At 41.6% G+C, this 15,000-nt stretch overlaps 1 protein-coding gene across 1 annotated transcript in view; it reads right to left on the bottom strand.

The window, feature by feature from the left end:
• Positions 1-15,000, bottom strand: part of LOC110521125 (runt-related transcription factor 2) — a 222,718-nt gene that overhangs the window by 27,896 nt on the left and 179,822 nt on the right. The window contains exon 5 of the mRNA XM_036976438.1: positions 4,535-4,711. Within this exon, the coding sequence (XP_036832333.1) occupies positions 4,535-4,711 (177 nt within the window). The remainder of the gene's footprint in view (positions 1-4,534; positions 4,712-15,000) is intronic.

A 15,000-nucleotide genomic window follows, 5' to 3' on the forward strand; every position in this document is an offset into this window, starting at 1 on the left:
GTTAGGAGGGACTGTATTTAAAATTCACCTGGTATCTGTGTTAATAGGGGTTAAGAGGGACTGTATTTAAATCTCACCTGGTATCTGACTAAATAAGGGTTAGGAGGGACTGTATTTAAAATTCACCTGGTATCTGTGTTAATAGGGGTTAAGAGGGACTGTATTTAAATCTCACCTGGTATCTGACTAAATAAGGGTTAGGAGGGACTGTATTTAAAATTCACCTGGTATCTGTGTTAATAGGGGTTAAGAGGGACTGTATTTAAATCTCACCTGGTATCTGACTAAATAAGGGTTAGGAGGGACTGTATTTAAAATTCACCTGGTATCTGTGTTAATAGGGGTTAAGAGGGACTGTATTTAAATCTCACCTGGTATCTGACTAAATAAGGGTTAGGAGGGACTGTATTTAAAATTCACCTGGTATCTGTGTTAATAGGGGTTAAGAGGGACTGTATTTAAATCTCACCTGGTATCTGACTAAATAAGGGTTAGGAGGGACTGTATTTAAAATTCACCTGGTATCTGTGTTAATAGGGGTTAAGAGGGACTGTATTTAAATCTCACCTGGTATCTGACTAAATAAGGGTTAGGAGGGACTGTATTTAAAATTCACCTGGTATCTGTGTTAATAGGGGTTAAGAGGGACTGTATTTAAATCTCACCTGGTATCTGACTAAATAAGGGTTAGGAGGGACTGTATTTAAAATTCACCTGGTATCTGTGTTAATAGGGGTTAAGAGGGACTGTATTTAAATCTCACCTGGTATCTGACTAAATAAGGGTTAGGAGGGACTGTATTTAAAATTCACCTGGTATCTGTGTTAATAGGGGTTAAGAGGGACTGTATTTAAATCTCACCTGGTATCTGACTAAATAAGGGTTAGGAGGGACTGTATTTAAAATTCACCTGGTATCTGTGTTAATAGGGGTTAAGAGGGACTGTATTTAAATCTCACCTGGTATCTGACTAAATAAGGGTTAGGAGGGACTGTATTTAAAATTCACCTGGTATCTGTGTTAATAGGGGTTAAGAGGGACTGTATTTAAATCTCACCTGGTATCTGACTAAATAAGGGTTAGGAGGGACTGTATTTAAAATTCACCTGGTATCTGTGTTAATAGGGGTTAAGAGGGACTGTATTTAAATCTCACCTGGTATCTGACTAAATAAGGGTTAGGAGGGACTGTATTTAAAATTCACCTGGTATCTGTGTTAATAGGGGTTAAGAGGGACTGTATTTAAATCTCACCTGGTATCTGACTAAATAAGGGTTAGGAGGGACTGTATTTAAAATCACCTGGTATCTGTGTTAATAGGGGTTAGGAGGGACTGTATTTAAATCTCACCTGGTATCTGACTAAATAAGGGTTAGGAGGGACTGTATTTAAATCTCACCTGGTATCTGTGTTAATAGGGGTTAGGAGGGACTGTATTTAAATCTCACCTGGTATCTGTGTTAATAGGGGTTAGGAGGGACTGTATTTAAATCTCACCTGGTATCTGTGTTAATAGGGGTTAGGAGGGACTGTATTTAAATCTCACCTGGTATCTGTGTTAATAGGGGTTAGGAGGGACTGTATTTAAATCTCACCTGGTATCTGACTAAATAAGGGTTAGGAGGGACTGTATTTAAATCTCACCTGGTATCTGTGTTAATAGGGGTTAAGAGGGACTGTATTTAAATCTCACCTGGTATCTGACTAAATAAGGGTTAGGAGGGACTGTATTTAAAATTCACCTGGTATCTGTGTTAATAGGGGTTAGGAGGGACTGTATTTAAATCTCACCTGGTATCTGTGTTAATAGGGGTTAAGAGGGACTGTATTTAAATCTCACCTGGTATCTGTGTTAATAGGGGTTAAGAGGGACTGTATTTAAATCTCACCTGGTATCTGACTAAATAAGGGTTAGGAGGGACTGTATTTAAAATTCACCTGGTATCTGTGTTAATAGGGGTTAGGAGGGACTGTATTTAAATCTCACCTGGTATCTGTGTTAATAAGGGTTAGGAGGGACTGTATTTAAATCTCACCTGGTATCTGACTAAATAAGGGTTAGGAGGGACTGTATTTAAAATTCACCTGGTATCTGTGTTAATAGGGGTTAAGAGGGACTGTATTTAAATCTCACCTGGTATCTGACTAAATAAGGGTTAGGAGGGACTGTATTTAAAATTCACCTGGTATCTGTGTTAATAGGGGTTAAGAGGGACTGTATTTAAATCTCACCTGGTATCTGACTAAATAAGGGTTAGGAGGGACTGTATTTAAAATTCACCTGGTATCTGTGTTAATAGGGGTTAAGAGGGACTGTATTTAAATCTCACCTGGTATCTGACTAAATAAGGGTTAGGAGGGACTGTATTTAAAATTCACCTGGTATCTGTGTTAATAGGGGTTAAGAGGGACTGTATTTAAATCTCACCTGGTATCTGACTAAATAAGGGTTAGGAGGGACTGTATTTAAAATTCACCTGGTATCTGTGTTAATAGGGGTTAAGAGGGACTGTATTTAAATCTCACCTGGTATCTGACTAAATAAGGGTTAGGAGGGACTGTATTTAAAATCACCTGGTATCTGTGTTAATAGGGGTTAGGAGGGACTGTATTTAAATCTCACCTGGTATCTGACTAAATAAGGGTTAGGAGGGACTGTATTTAAATCTCACCTGGTATCTGTGTTAATAGGGGTTAGGAGGGACTGTATTTAAATCTCACCTGGTATCTGTGTTAATAGGGGTTAGGAGGGACTGTATTTAAATCTCACCTGGTATCTGTGTTAATAGGGGTTAGGAGGGACTGTATTTAAATCTCACCTGGTATCTGTGTTAATAGGGGTTAGGAGGGACTGTATTTAAATCTCACCTGGTATCTGACTAAATAAGGGTTAGGAGGGACTGTATTTAAATCTCACCTGGTATCTGTGTTAATAGGGGTTAAGAGGGACTGTATTTAAATCTCACCTGGTATCTGACTAAATAAGGGTTAGGAGGGACTGTATTTAAAATTCACCTGGTATCTGTGTTAATAGGGGTTAGGAGGGACTGTATTTAAATCTCACCTGGTATCTGTGTTAATAGGGGTTAAGAGGGACTGTATTTAAATCTCACCTGGTATCTGTGTTAATAGGGGTTAAGAGGGACTGTATTTAAATCTCACCTGGTATCTGACTAAATAAGGGTTAGGAGGGACTGTATTTAAAATTCACCTGGTATCTGTGTTAATAGGGGTTAGGAGGGACTGTATTTAAATCTCACCTGGTATCTGTGTTAATAAGGGTTAGGAGGGACTGTATTTAAATCTCACCTGGTATCTGTGTTAATAGGGGTTAAGAGGGACTGTATTTAAATCTCACCTGGTATCTGACTAAATAAGGGTTAAGAGGGACTGTATTTAAATCTCACCTGGTATCTGACTAAATAAGGGTTAAGAGGGACTGTATTTAAATCTCACCTGGTATCTGTGTTAATAAGGGTTAGGAGGGACTGTATTTAAATCTCACCTGGTATCTGTGTTAATAGGGGTTAAGAGGGACTGTATTTAAAATTCACCTGGTATCTGTGTTAATAGGGGTTAAGAGGGACTGTATTTAAATCTCACCTGGTATCTGTGTTAATAGGGGTTAGGAGGGACTGTATTTAAATCTCACCTGGTATCTGTGTTAATAGGGGTTAGGAGGGACTGTATTTAAATCTCACCTGGTATCTGTGTTAATAGGGGTTAAGAGGGACTGTATTTAAATCTCACCTGGTATCTGTGTTAATAAGGGTTAGGAGGGACTGTATTTAAATCTCACCTGGTATCTGTGTTAATAGGGGTTAAGAGGGACTGTATTTAAATCTCACCTGGTATCTGTGTTAATAAGGGTTAGGAGGGACTGTATTTAAATCTCACCTGGTATCTGTGTTAATAGGGGTTAAGAGGGACTGTATTTAAATCTCACCTGGTATCTGACTAAATAAGGGTTAGGAGGGACTGTATTTAAATCTCACCTGGTATCTGACTAAATAAGGGTTAAGAGGGACTGTATTTAAATCTCACCTGGTATCTGACTAAATAAGGGTTAAGAGGGACTGTATTTAAATCTCACCTGGTATCTGACTAAATAAGGGTTAAGAGGGACTGTATTTAAATCTCACCTGGTATCTGTGTTAATAAGGGTTAGGAGGGACTGTATTTAAATCTCACCTGGTATCTGACTAAATAAGGGTTAAGAGGGACTGTATTTAAATCTCACCTGGTATCTGTGTTAATAAGGGTTAGGAGGGACTGTATTTAAATCTCACCTGGTATCTGACTAAATAAGGGTTAAGAGGGACTGTATTTAAATCTCACCTGGTATCTGTGTTAATAAGGGTTAGGAGGGACTGTATTTAAATCTCACCTGGTATCTGACTAAATAAGGGTTAAGAGGGACTGTATTTAAATCTCACCTGGTATCTGTGTTAATAAGGGTTAAGAGGGACTGTATTTAAATCTCACCTGGTATCTGTGTTAATAAGGGTTAAGAGGGACTGTATTTAAATCTCACCTGGTATCTGTGTCTGCCCTTGGGGGTTGAAGGGGTTGTGTCCAGCGTTGAGCGGCTGTTGTTGGGACTGTGTCGGCACGGCAACCCTCATGGTTGTCTGTCTGATCCTCTCCAGCTCACTGAGACGGTCTGAGAACAGCCCTGTTTTAGGAGACTCCTCTAGCTTCTGACGATGTCCTGTACAACAACAACAATAACAACAACGAGACGGTCTGAGAACAGCCCTGTTTTAGGAGACTCCTCTAGCTTCTGACGATGTCCTGTACAACAACAACAATAACAACAACGAGACGGTCTGAGAACAGCCCTGTTTTAGGAGACTCCTCTAGCTTCTGACGACAACAACAATGAGAGGGTCTGAGAAATGAGATACAAGCGCTAGGTCGTTCTCCCACAGAACTGACTGTGAGGCTGGGTGGGGATGGAGAGAATACGAGAGGAGAGGAGGGAGAGGCTGGGTGGGGATGGTGAGAATACGAGAGGAGAGGAGGGAGAGGCTGGGTGGGGATGGAGAGAATACGAGAGGAGAGGAGGGAGAGGCTGGGTGGGGATGGAGAGAATACGAGAGGAGAGGAGGGAGAGGTTGGGTGGGGATGGAGAGAATACGAGAGGAGAGGAAGGAGAGGCTGGGTGGGGATTGAGAGAATAGGAGAGGAGAGGAGGGAGAGGCTGGGTGGGGATGGAGAGAATACGAGAGGAGAGGAGGGGGAGGCTGGGTGGGGATGGAGAGAATACGAGAGGAGGAGGAGAGTGTTTTAACTGTCAGATCTGAAAGAGAGCCCTACTTGTTAACATTTGATGAGAGTCACCACTGACTATAGTCACTCAGATATATGAGACAGGTAACCCTGAGTAAGTACCACAGTAGGTACAGGTCTATAAGTAAGGCAGATATGAGACAGGACTACCTCAGTAAGTAAGGCAGATATGAGACAGGTCTACCTGAGTAATATAACAGATATGAGACAGGTCTACCTCAGTAATATAACAGATATGAGACAGGACTACCTCAGTAATATAACAGATATGAGACAGGTCTACCTCAGTAAGTAAGGCAGATATGAGACAGGTCTACCTCAGTAAGTAAGGCAGATATGAGACAGGTCTACCTCACTAAGTAAGGCAGATATGAGACAGGTCTACCTCACTAAGTAAGGCAGATATGAGACAGGTCTACCTCAGTAATATAACAGATATGAGACAGGTCTACCTCAGTAATATAACAGATATGAGACAGGTCTACCTCAGTAAGTAAGGCACATATGAGACAGGTCTATCTCAGTAAGTAAGGCAGATATGAGACAGGTCTACCTGAGTAATATAACAGATATGAGACAGGTCTACCTCAGTAAGTAAGGCAGATATGAGACAGGTCTACCTCAGTAATATAACAGATATGAGACAGGTCTACCTCAGTAATATAACAGATATGAGGCAGGTCTACCTCAGTAATATAACAGATATGAGACAGGTCTACCTCATTAATATAACAGATATGAGACAGGTCTACCTCAGTAAGTAAGGCAGATATGAGACAGACAGGTCTACCTCAGTAATATAACAGATATGAGACAGGTCAACCTCAGTAAATAAGGCAGATATGAGACAGGTCTACCTCAGTAATATAACAGATATGAGACAGGTCTACCTCAGTAATAGAACAGATATGAGACAGGTCTACCTCAGTAAGTAAGGCAGATATGAGACAGGTCTACCTCAGTAATATAACAGATATGAGACAGGTCTACCTCAGTAATATAACAGATATGAGACAGGTCTACCTCAGTAATATAACAGATATGAGACAGGTCTACCTCAGGAATATAACAGATATGAGGCAGGTCTACCTCAGTAATTAAGGCAGATATGAGACAGGTCTACCTCAGTAATATAACAGATATGAGACAGGTCTACCTCAGTAATATAACAGATATGAGACAGGTCTACCTCAGTAAGTAAGGCAGATATGAGACAGGTCTATCTCAGTAAGTAAGGCAGATATGAGACAGGTCTACCTGAGTAATATAACAGATATGAGACAGGTCTACCTCAGTAAGTAAGGCAGATATGAGACAGGTCTACCTCAGTAATATAACAGATATGAGACAGGTCTACCTCAGTAATATAACAGATATGAGACAGGTCTACCTCAGTAATATAACAGATATGAGACAGGTCTACCTCAGTAATATAACAGATATGAGACAGGTCTACCTCAGTAATATAACAGATATGAGACAGGTCTACCTCAGTAATATAACAGATATGAGACAGGTCTACCTCAGTAATATAACAGATATGAGACAGGTCTACCTCATTAATATAACAGATATGAGACAGGTCTACCTTGGTAATATAACAGATATGAGACAGGTTGACCTCAGTAAGTAAGGCAGATATGAGACAGGTCTACCTCAGTAATATAACAGATATGAGACAGGTCTACCTCAGTAATATAACAGATATGAGACAGGTCTACCTCAGTAAGTAAGGCAGAAATGAGACAGGACTACCTCAGTAATATAACAGATACGAGACAGGTCTACCTCAGTAAGTAAGGCAGAGATGAGACAGGTCTACCTCAGTAATATAACAGATATGAGACAGGTCTACCTCAGTAATATAACAGATATGAGACAGGTCTACCTCAGTAAGTAAGGCAGATATGAGACAGACAGGTCTACCTCAGTAATAGAACAGATATGAGACAGGTCTACCTCAGTAAGTAAGGCAGGTATGAGACAGGACTACCTCAGTAATAGAACAGATATGAGACAGGTCTACCTCAGTAATATAACAGATATGAGACAGGACTACCTCAGTAAGTAAGGCAGATATGAGACAGGACTACCTCAGTAAGTAAGGCAGATATGAGACAGGTCTACCTCAGTAATATAACAGATATGAGACAGGTCTACCTCAGTAATATAACAGATATGAGACAGGTCTACCTCAGTAATATAACAGATATGAGACAGGTCTACCTCAGTAAGTAAGGCAGATATGAGACATGTCTACCTCAGTAATATAACAGATATGAGACAGGTCTACCTCAGTAATATAACAGATATGAGACAGGTCTACCTCAGTAAGTAAGGCAGATATGAGACAGGTCTACCTCAGTAATATAACAGATATGAGACAGGTCTACCTCAGTAAGTAAGGCAGATATGAGACAGGTCTACCTCAGTAATATAACAGATATGAGACAGGTCTACCTCAGTAATATAACAGATATGAGGCAGGTCTACCTCAGTAAGTAAGGCAGATATGAGACAGGTCTACCTCAGTAATATAACAGATATGAGACAGGTCTACCTCAGTAAGTAAGGCAGATATGAGACAGGTCTACCTCAGTAAGTAAGGCAGATATGAGACAGGAGTACCTCAGTAATATAACAGATACGAGACAGGTCTACCTCAGTAAGTAAGGCAGATATGAGACAGGTCTACCTCACTAATATAACAGATATGAGACAGGTCTACCTCAGTAATATAACAGATATGAGACAGGTCTACCTCATTAAGTAAGGCAGATATGAGACATGTCTACCTCAGTAAGTAAGGCAGATATGAGACAGGTCTACCTCAGTAATATAACAGATATGAGACAGGTCTACCTCAATAAGTAAGGCAGATATGAGACAGGTCTACCTCAGTAAGTAAGGCAGATATGAGACAGGTCTACCTCAGTAATATAACAGATATGAGACAGGTCTACCTCAGTAGTATAACAGATATGAGGCAGGTCTACCTCAGTAAGTAAGGCAGATATGAGACAGGTCTACCTCAGTGATATAACAGATATGAGACAGGTCTACCTCAGTAATATAACAGATATGAGACAGGTCTACCTCAGTAATATAACAGATATGAGACAGGTCTACCTCAGTAAGTAAGGCAGATATGAGACATGTCTACCTCAGTAATATAACAGATATGAGACAGGTCTACCTCAGTAATATAACAGATATGAGACAGGTCTACCTCAGTAAGTAAGGCAGATATGAGACAGGTCTACCTCAGTAATATAACAGATATGAGACAGGTCTACCTCAGTAAGTAAGGCAGATATGAGACAGGTCTACCTCAGTAATATAACAGATATGAGACAGGTCTACCTCAGTAATATAACAGATATGAGGCAGGTCTACCTCAGTAAGTAAGGCAGATATGAGACAGGTCTACCTCAGTAATATAACAGATATGAGACAGGTCTACCTCAGTAAGTAAGGCAGATATGAGACAGGTCTACCTCAGTAAGTAAGGCAGATATGAGACAGGAGTACCTCAGTAATATAACAGATACGAGACAGGTCTACCTCAGTAAGTAAGGCAGATATGAGACAGGTCTACCTCACTAATATAACAGATATGAGACAGGTCTACCTCAGTAATATAACAGATATGAGACAGGTCTACCTCATTAAGTAAGGCAGATATGAGACATGTCTACCTCAGTAAGTAAGGCAGATATGAGACAGGTCTACCTCAGTAATATAACAGATATGAGACAGGTCTACCTCAATAAGTAAGGCAGATATGAGACAGGTCTACCTCAGTAAGTAAGGCAGATATGAGACAGGTCTACCTCAGTAATATAACAGATATGAGACAGGTCTACCTCAGTAGTATAACAGATATGAGGCAGGTCTACCTCAGTAAGTAAGGCAGATATGAGACAGGTCTACCTCAGTAATATAACAGATATGAGACAGGTCTACCTCAGTAAGTAAGGCAGATATGAGACAGGTCTACCTCAGTAATATAACAGATATGAGACAGGTCTACCTCAGTAGTATAACAGATATGAGGCAGGTCTACCTCAGTAAGTAAGGCAGATATGAGACAGGTCTACCTCAGTAATATAACAGATATGAGACAGGTCTACCTCAGTAAGTAAGGCAGATATGAGACAGGTCTACCTCAGTAATATAACAGATATGAGACAGGTCTACCTCAGTAAGTAAGGCAGATATGAGACAGGTCTACCTCAGTAATATAACAGATATGAGACAGGTCTACCTCAGTAATATAACAGATATGAGACAGGTCTATCTCAGTAAGTAAGGCAGATATGAGACAGGTCTACCTCAGTAAGTAAGGCAGATATGAGACAGGACTACCTCAGTAAGTAAGGCAGATATGAGACAAGGTCTTCAGTCAGGTAATTCTGGGGATTGCATTGCTGTGTGCTCGATTTATTACATCTGTAAGCTACGGGTGTGGCAGAAATAACCACTAATTTAAAAGGGTGTGTTCAACTATAATTTATTAATAACCATTGACTTCACACACAGTCAGAATTTAACCCTTACCCTAACCCATCACACACAGTCAGAATGTAACCCTTACCCTAACCCATCACACACAGTCAGAATTTAACCCTTACCCTAACCCATCACACACAGTCAGAATGTAACCCTTACCCTAACCCATCACACACAGTCAGAATGTAACCCTTACCCTAACCCATCACACACAGTCAGAATGTAACCCTTACCCTAACCCATCACACACAGTCAGAATGTAACCCTTACCCTAACCCATCACACACAGTCAGAATGTAACCCTTACCCTAACCCATCACACACAGTCAGAATGTAACCCTTACCCTAACCCATCACACACAGTCAGAATGTAACCCTTACCCTAACCCATCACACACAGTCAGAATGTAACCCTTACCCTAACCCATCACACACAGTCAGAATGTAACCCTTACCCTAACCCATCACACACAGTCAGAATGTAACCCTTACCCTAACCCATCACACACAGTCAGAATGTAACCCTTACCCTAACCCATCACACACAGTCAGAATGTAACCCTTACCCTAACCCATCACACACAGTCAGAATTTAACCCTTACCCTAACCCATCACACACAGTCAGAATGTAACCCTTACCCTAACCCATCACACACAGTCAGAATGTAACCCTTACCCTAACCCATCACACACAGTCAGAATGTAACCCTTACCCTAACCCATCACACACAGTCAGAATGTAACCCTTACCCTAACCCATCACACACAGTCAGAATGTAACCCTTACCCTAACCCATCACACACAGTCAGAATGTAACCCTTACCCTAACCCATCACACACAGTCAGAATGTAACCCTTACCCTAACCCATCACACACAGTCAGAATTTAACCCTTACCCTAACCCATCACACACAGTCAGAATTTAACCCTTACCCTAACCCATCACACACAGTCAGAATGTAACCCTTACCCTAACCCATCACACACAGTCAGAATTTAACCCTTACCCTAACCCATCACACACACACAATCATAATGTGTGTGTCTCTCATCTCATTACTGTGTGTTGGAGCTGGCCAGTCCATCAAAGAGTTTCCATCAAAGAACAGACAGACAGACAGACAGACAGACAGACAGACAGACACAAAGGAGCTCTGTTACTATGGAGATCCTTCTCCTACAGAGGAATCCTGACACGATGAGCAGAGAGGTGTGAAGGACATACTGATGATTCAACTCTGAGACCAGTGTGTTACACCCTGATCTGTTTCACCTGTCTTGTGCTGGTCTCCACCCCCCTCCAGGTGTCTCTGTTACTATGGAGATCTTTCTCCTACAGAGGAATCCTGACACGATGAGCAGAGAGGTGTGAAGGACATACTGGTGATTCTACTCTGAGACCAGTGTGTTACACCCTGATCTGTTTCACCTGTCTTGTGCTGGTCTCCACCCCTCCACCAGGTGTCTCCCATCTTCCCCATTATCCCCTGGGTATTTATACCTGTGTTCTCTGTTTGTCTGTTTCCAGTTCATTTTGTCCCGTCAAGGTTTGCCAGTGGTTTTCCTATGTCTGTTTATTGTTCTAGTCTCGCCGGTTACAACCTTTTGCCTGTCTTGACCCTGAGCCTGCCTGCCGTCTATGTCTGCCAGCTATTTACCTGGATTACAAACCCATGTCTGTCCAGCTATTTACCTGGATAACAAACCCATGTCCTCAACCTGCTTTCTGCCAGCAGCTGTGTATTCAATAAATCTCACCCTGAACCATCTGCCTCCCATGTCTCCATCTGGGTCTCACCCTGAACCATCTGCCTCACGTGTCTCCATCTGGGTCCCACCCTGAACCATCTGCCTCACGTGTCTCCATCTGGGTCTCACCCTGAACCATCTGCCTCACGTGTCTCCATCTGGGTCTCACCCTGAACCATCTGCCTCACGTGCCTCCATCTGGATCTCACCCTGAACCATCTGCCTCACGTGTCTCCATCTGGATCTCACCCTGAACCATCTGCCTCACGTGTCTCCATCTGGGTCTCACCCTGAACCATCTGCCTCACGTGCCTCCATCTGGATCTCACCCTGAACCATCTGCCTCACGTGTCTCCATCTGGATCTCACCCTGAACCATCTGCCTCACGTGTCTCCATCTGGGTCTCACCCTGAGCCTTGATCCAGGAAGACTTGGAGAACACAGGGAGAGACAGCAAGAGGAAGTTGAGAGAAAGGAGAGATGCGGTGAGACATAACAAGAGGCAGGGGAGGAGAGAGATGTGGGGAGACAGGAAGACAAGCAAAGAAGAGAAGTACATTAAGAGATTTAGATGTGTGTGTGTGTGTGTGTGTGTGTGTGTGTGTGTGTGTGTGTGTGTGTGTGTGTGTGTGTGTGTGTGTGTGTGTGTGTGTGTGTGTGTGTGAGAGAGAGAGAGAGAGAGAGTCTGGAGTCATGGTGTCCCTGAATTGTGCTGAGTCCACACTACTGAGCCTCCCTGTACAGGCAGGCTGGAGAAACAATTAGACACAGCTTTAGTGACCGAATGTACAGAGCTTTACACTGTAATGGTCACAGAATGTACAGAACTTTACACTGTAGACAGTGACAGAATGTACAGAACTTTACACTGTAATGGTCACAGAATGTACAGAACTTTACACTGTAGACAGTGACAGAATGTACAGAACTTTACACTGTAATGGTCACAGAATGTACAGAGCTTTACACTGTAATGGTCACAGAATGTACAGAGCTTTACACTGTAGACAGTGACAGAATGTACAGAGCTTTACACTGTAGACAGTGACAGAATGTACAGAACTTTACACTGTAATGGTCACAGAATGTACAGAGCTTTACACTGTAATGGTCACAGAATGTACAGAGCTTTACACTGTAATGGTCACAGAATGTACAGAGCTTTACACTGTAATGGTCACAGAATGTACAGAGCTTTACACTGTAGACAGTGACAGAATGTACAGAGCTTTACACTGTAATGGTCACAGAATGTACAGAGCTTTACACTGTAATGGTCACAGAATGTACAGAGCTTTACACTGTAGACAGTGACAGAATGTACAGAGCTTTACACTGTAGACAGTGACAGAATGTACAGAGCTTTACACTGTAATGGTCACAGAATGTACAGAGCTTTACACTGTAGACAGTGACAGAATGTACAGAGCTTTACACTGTAATGGTCACAGAATGTACAGAGCTTTACACTGTAATGGTCACAGAATGTACAGAGCTTTACACTGTAGACAGTGACAGAATGTACAGAGCTTTACACTGTAATGGTCACAGAATGTACAGAGCTTTACACTGTAGACAGTGACAGAATGTACAGAGCTTTACACTGTAATGGTCACAGAATGTACAGAGCTTTACACTGTAGACAGTGACAGAATGTACAGAGCTTTACACTGTAGACAGTGACAGAATGTACAGAGCTTTACACTGTAGACAGTGACAGAATGTACAGAGCTTTACACTGTAGACAGTGACAGAATGTACAGAGCTTTACACTGTAATGGTCACAGAATGTACAGAGCTTTACACTGTAGACAGTGACAGAATGTACAGAGCTTTACACTGTAGATGGTGACATAATATAGTAGCAGTAGTAGTACGTGAAGAAGCAGTAAATAGCAGAAGTATCAACAGTAGCAGTAGATGTGCAGTGCCTTGCAAAACTTTTCATCCCCCTTGGCGTTTTTCCTATTTTGCAACATGACATCCTATAATGTAAATAGATTTTTATTTGGATTTCATGTAATGGACATACACAAAATAGTCCAAACTGGTGAAGTGAAATAAAAAAATGTACTTGTTTAAAAAATATATATTATTTTTTTAAATGAAAAGTGGTTTGTGCATATGTATTCACCCCTTTGCTATGAAGCCCCTAAATATTGCATTGTCGGAACTAGAAGCACAAGCATTTCGCTACACTCGCATTAACATCTGCTAACCATGTGTATGTGACAAATAAAATTTGATTTGATTTGATTTGATTTAAGATCTGGTGCAACCAATTACCTTCAGAAGTCACATAATTAGTTAGATAGCACAAGGTGTACTATTTGAGTGTCACATGATCTCAGTATATATACACCTGTTCTGAAAGCCCACAGAGTCTGCAACACCACCAAGCAAGCGGCACCATGAAGACCAAGGAGCTCTCCCAACAGGTCAGGGACAACGTTATGGAGAAGTACAGATCAGGGTTGGGTTATAAAAAAATATCTGAAACATTGAACATCCCACGGAGCACCATTAAATTCATTATTCAAAAAATGTTAAGAATATGGCACCACAAGAAACCTGCCAAGAGACGGCCGCTCACCAAAACTCATAGACCAGACAAGGAGGGCATTAAAAGAAAGAGACCAAAGATAACAAAGAGACCAAAGATAACCCTAAAGGAGCTGCAAAGCTCCACAGCGGAGATTGGAGTATCTGTCCATAGGACCACCTTAAGTCGTGCACGGCACATTGGTGGTCGCCAAAAGGCATGTGGGAGATCTCCAAACATATGGAAGAAGGTACTCTAAACATCTTGAACATCTTGAGCATCTTGGCCATGTTCTGTTATAATCTCCACCTGGCACAGCCAGAAGAGGACTGGCCACCCCTCATAGCCTGGCTCCTCTCTAGGTTTCTTCCTGGGTTTTGGCCTTTCTAGGGAGTTTTTCCTAGCCACTGTGCTTCTACACCTGCATTGCTTGCTGTTTGGGGTTTTAGGCTGGGGTTCTGTACAGCACTTTGAGATAGCAGCTGATGTAAAAAGGGCTATATAAATACATTTGATTTGATTTACTCTGGTCAGATGAGACTAAAGCTGAGCTTTTTGGCCATCAAGGAAAATGCTATGTCTGGGAGCAAACCCAACACCTCTCATCACCCTGAGAACACCATCCCCAGTGAACACCAAATATCCCAGTGGCTAGATGTGCCAAGCTTATAATGACATATCCAAAGAGAATTGCAGCTATAATTGCTGCAAAAGGTGTCTCTACAAAGTATTGACTTGGGGGGAGTGAATAGTCATGCCCACTCAAGTTCTGTTTTTTTGACTTATTTCTTGTTTTTTTCACAATAGAAAATATGTTGCATCTTCAAAGGGGTAGGCATGTTGTGTAAATCAAATGATACAATCTCCCCAAAAATCTATTTTAATTCCAGGTTGTAAGGCA

Source organism: Oncorhynchus mykiss, chromosome 4 (assembly GCF_013265735.2).
Source record: "Oncorhynchus mykiss isolate Arlee chromosome 4, USDA_OmykA_1.1, whole genome shotgun sequence".
Classification (NCBI taxonomy): Eukaryota; Metazoa; Chordata; class Actinopteri; order Salmoniformes; family Salmonidae; genus Oncorhynchus; species Oncorhynchus mykiss.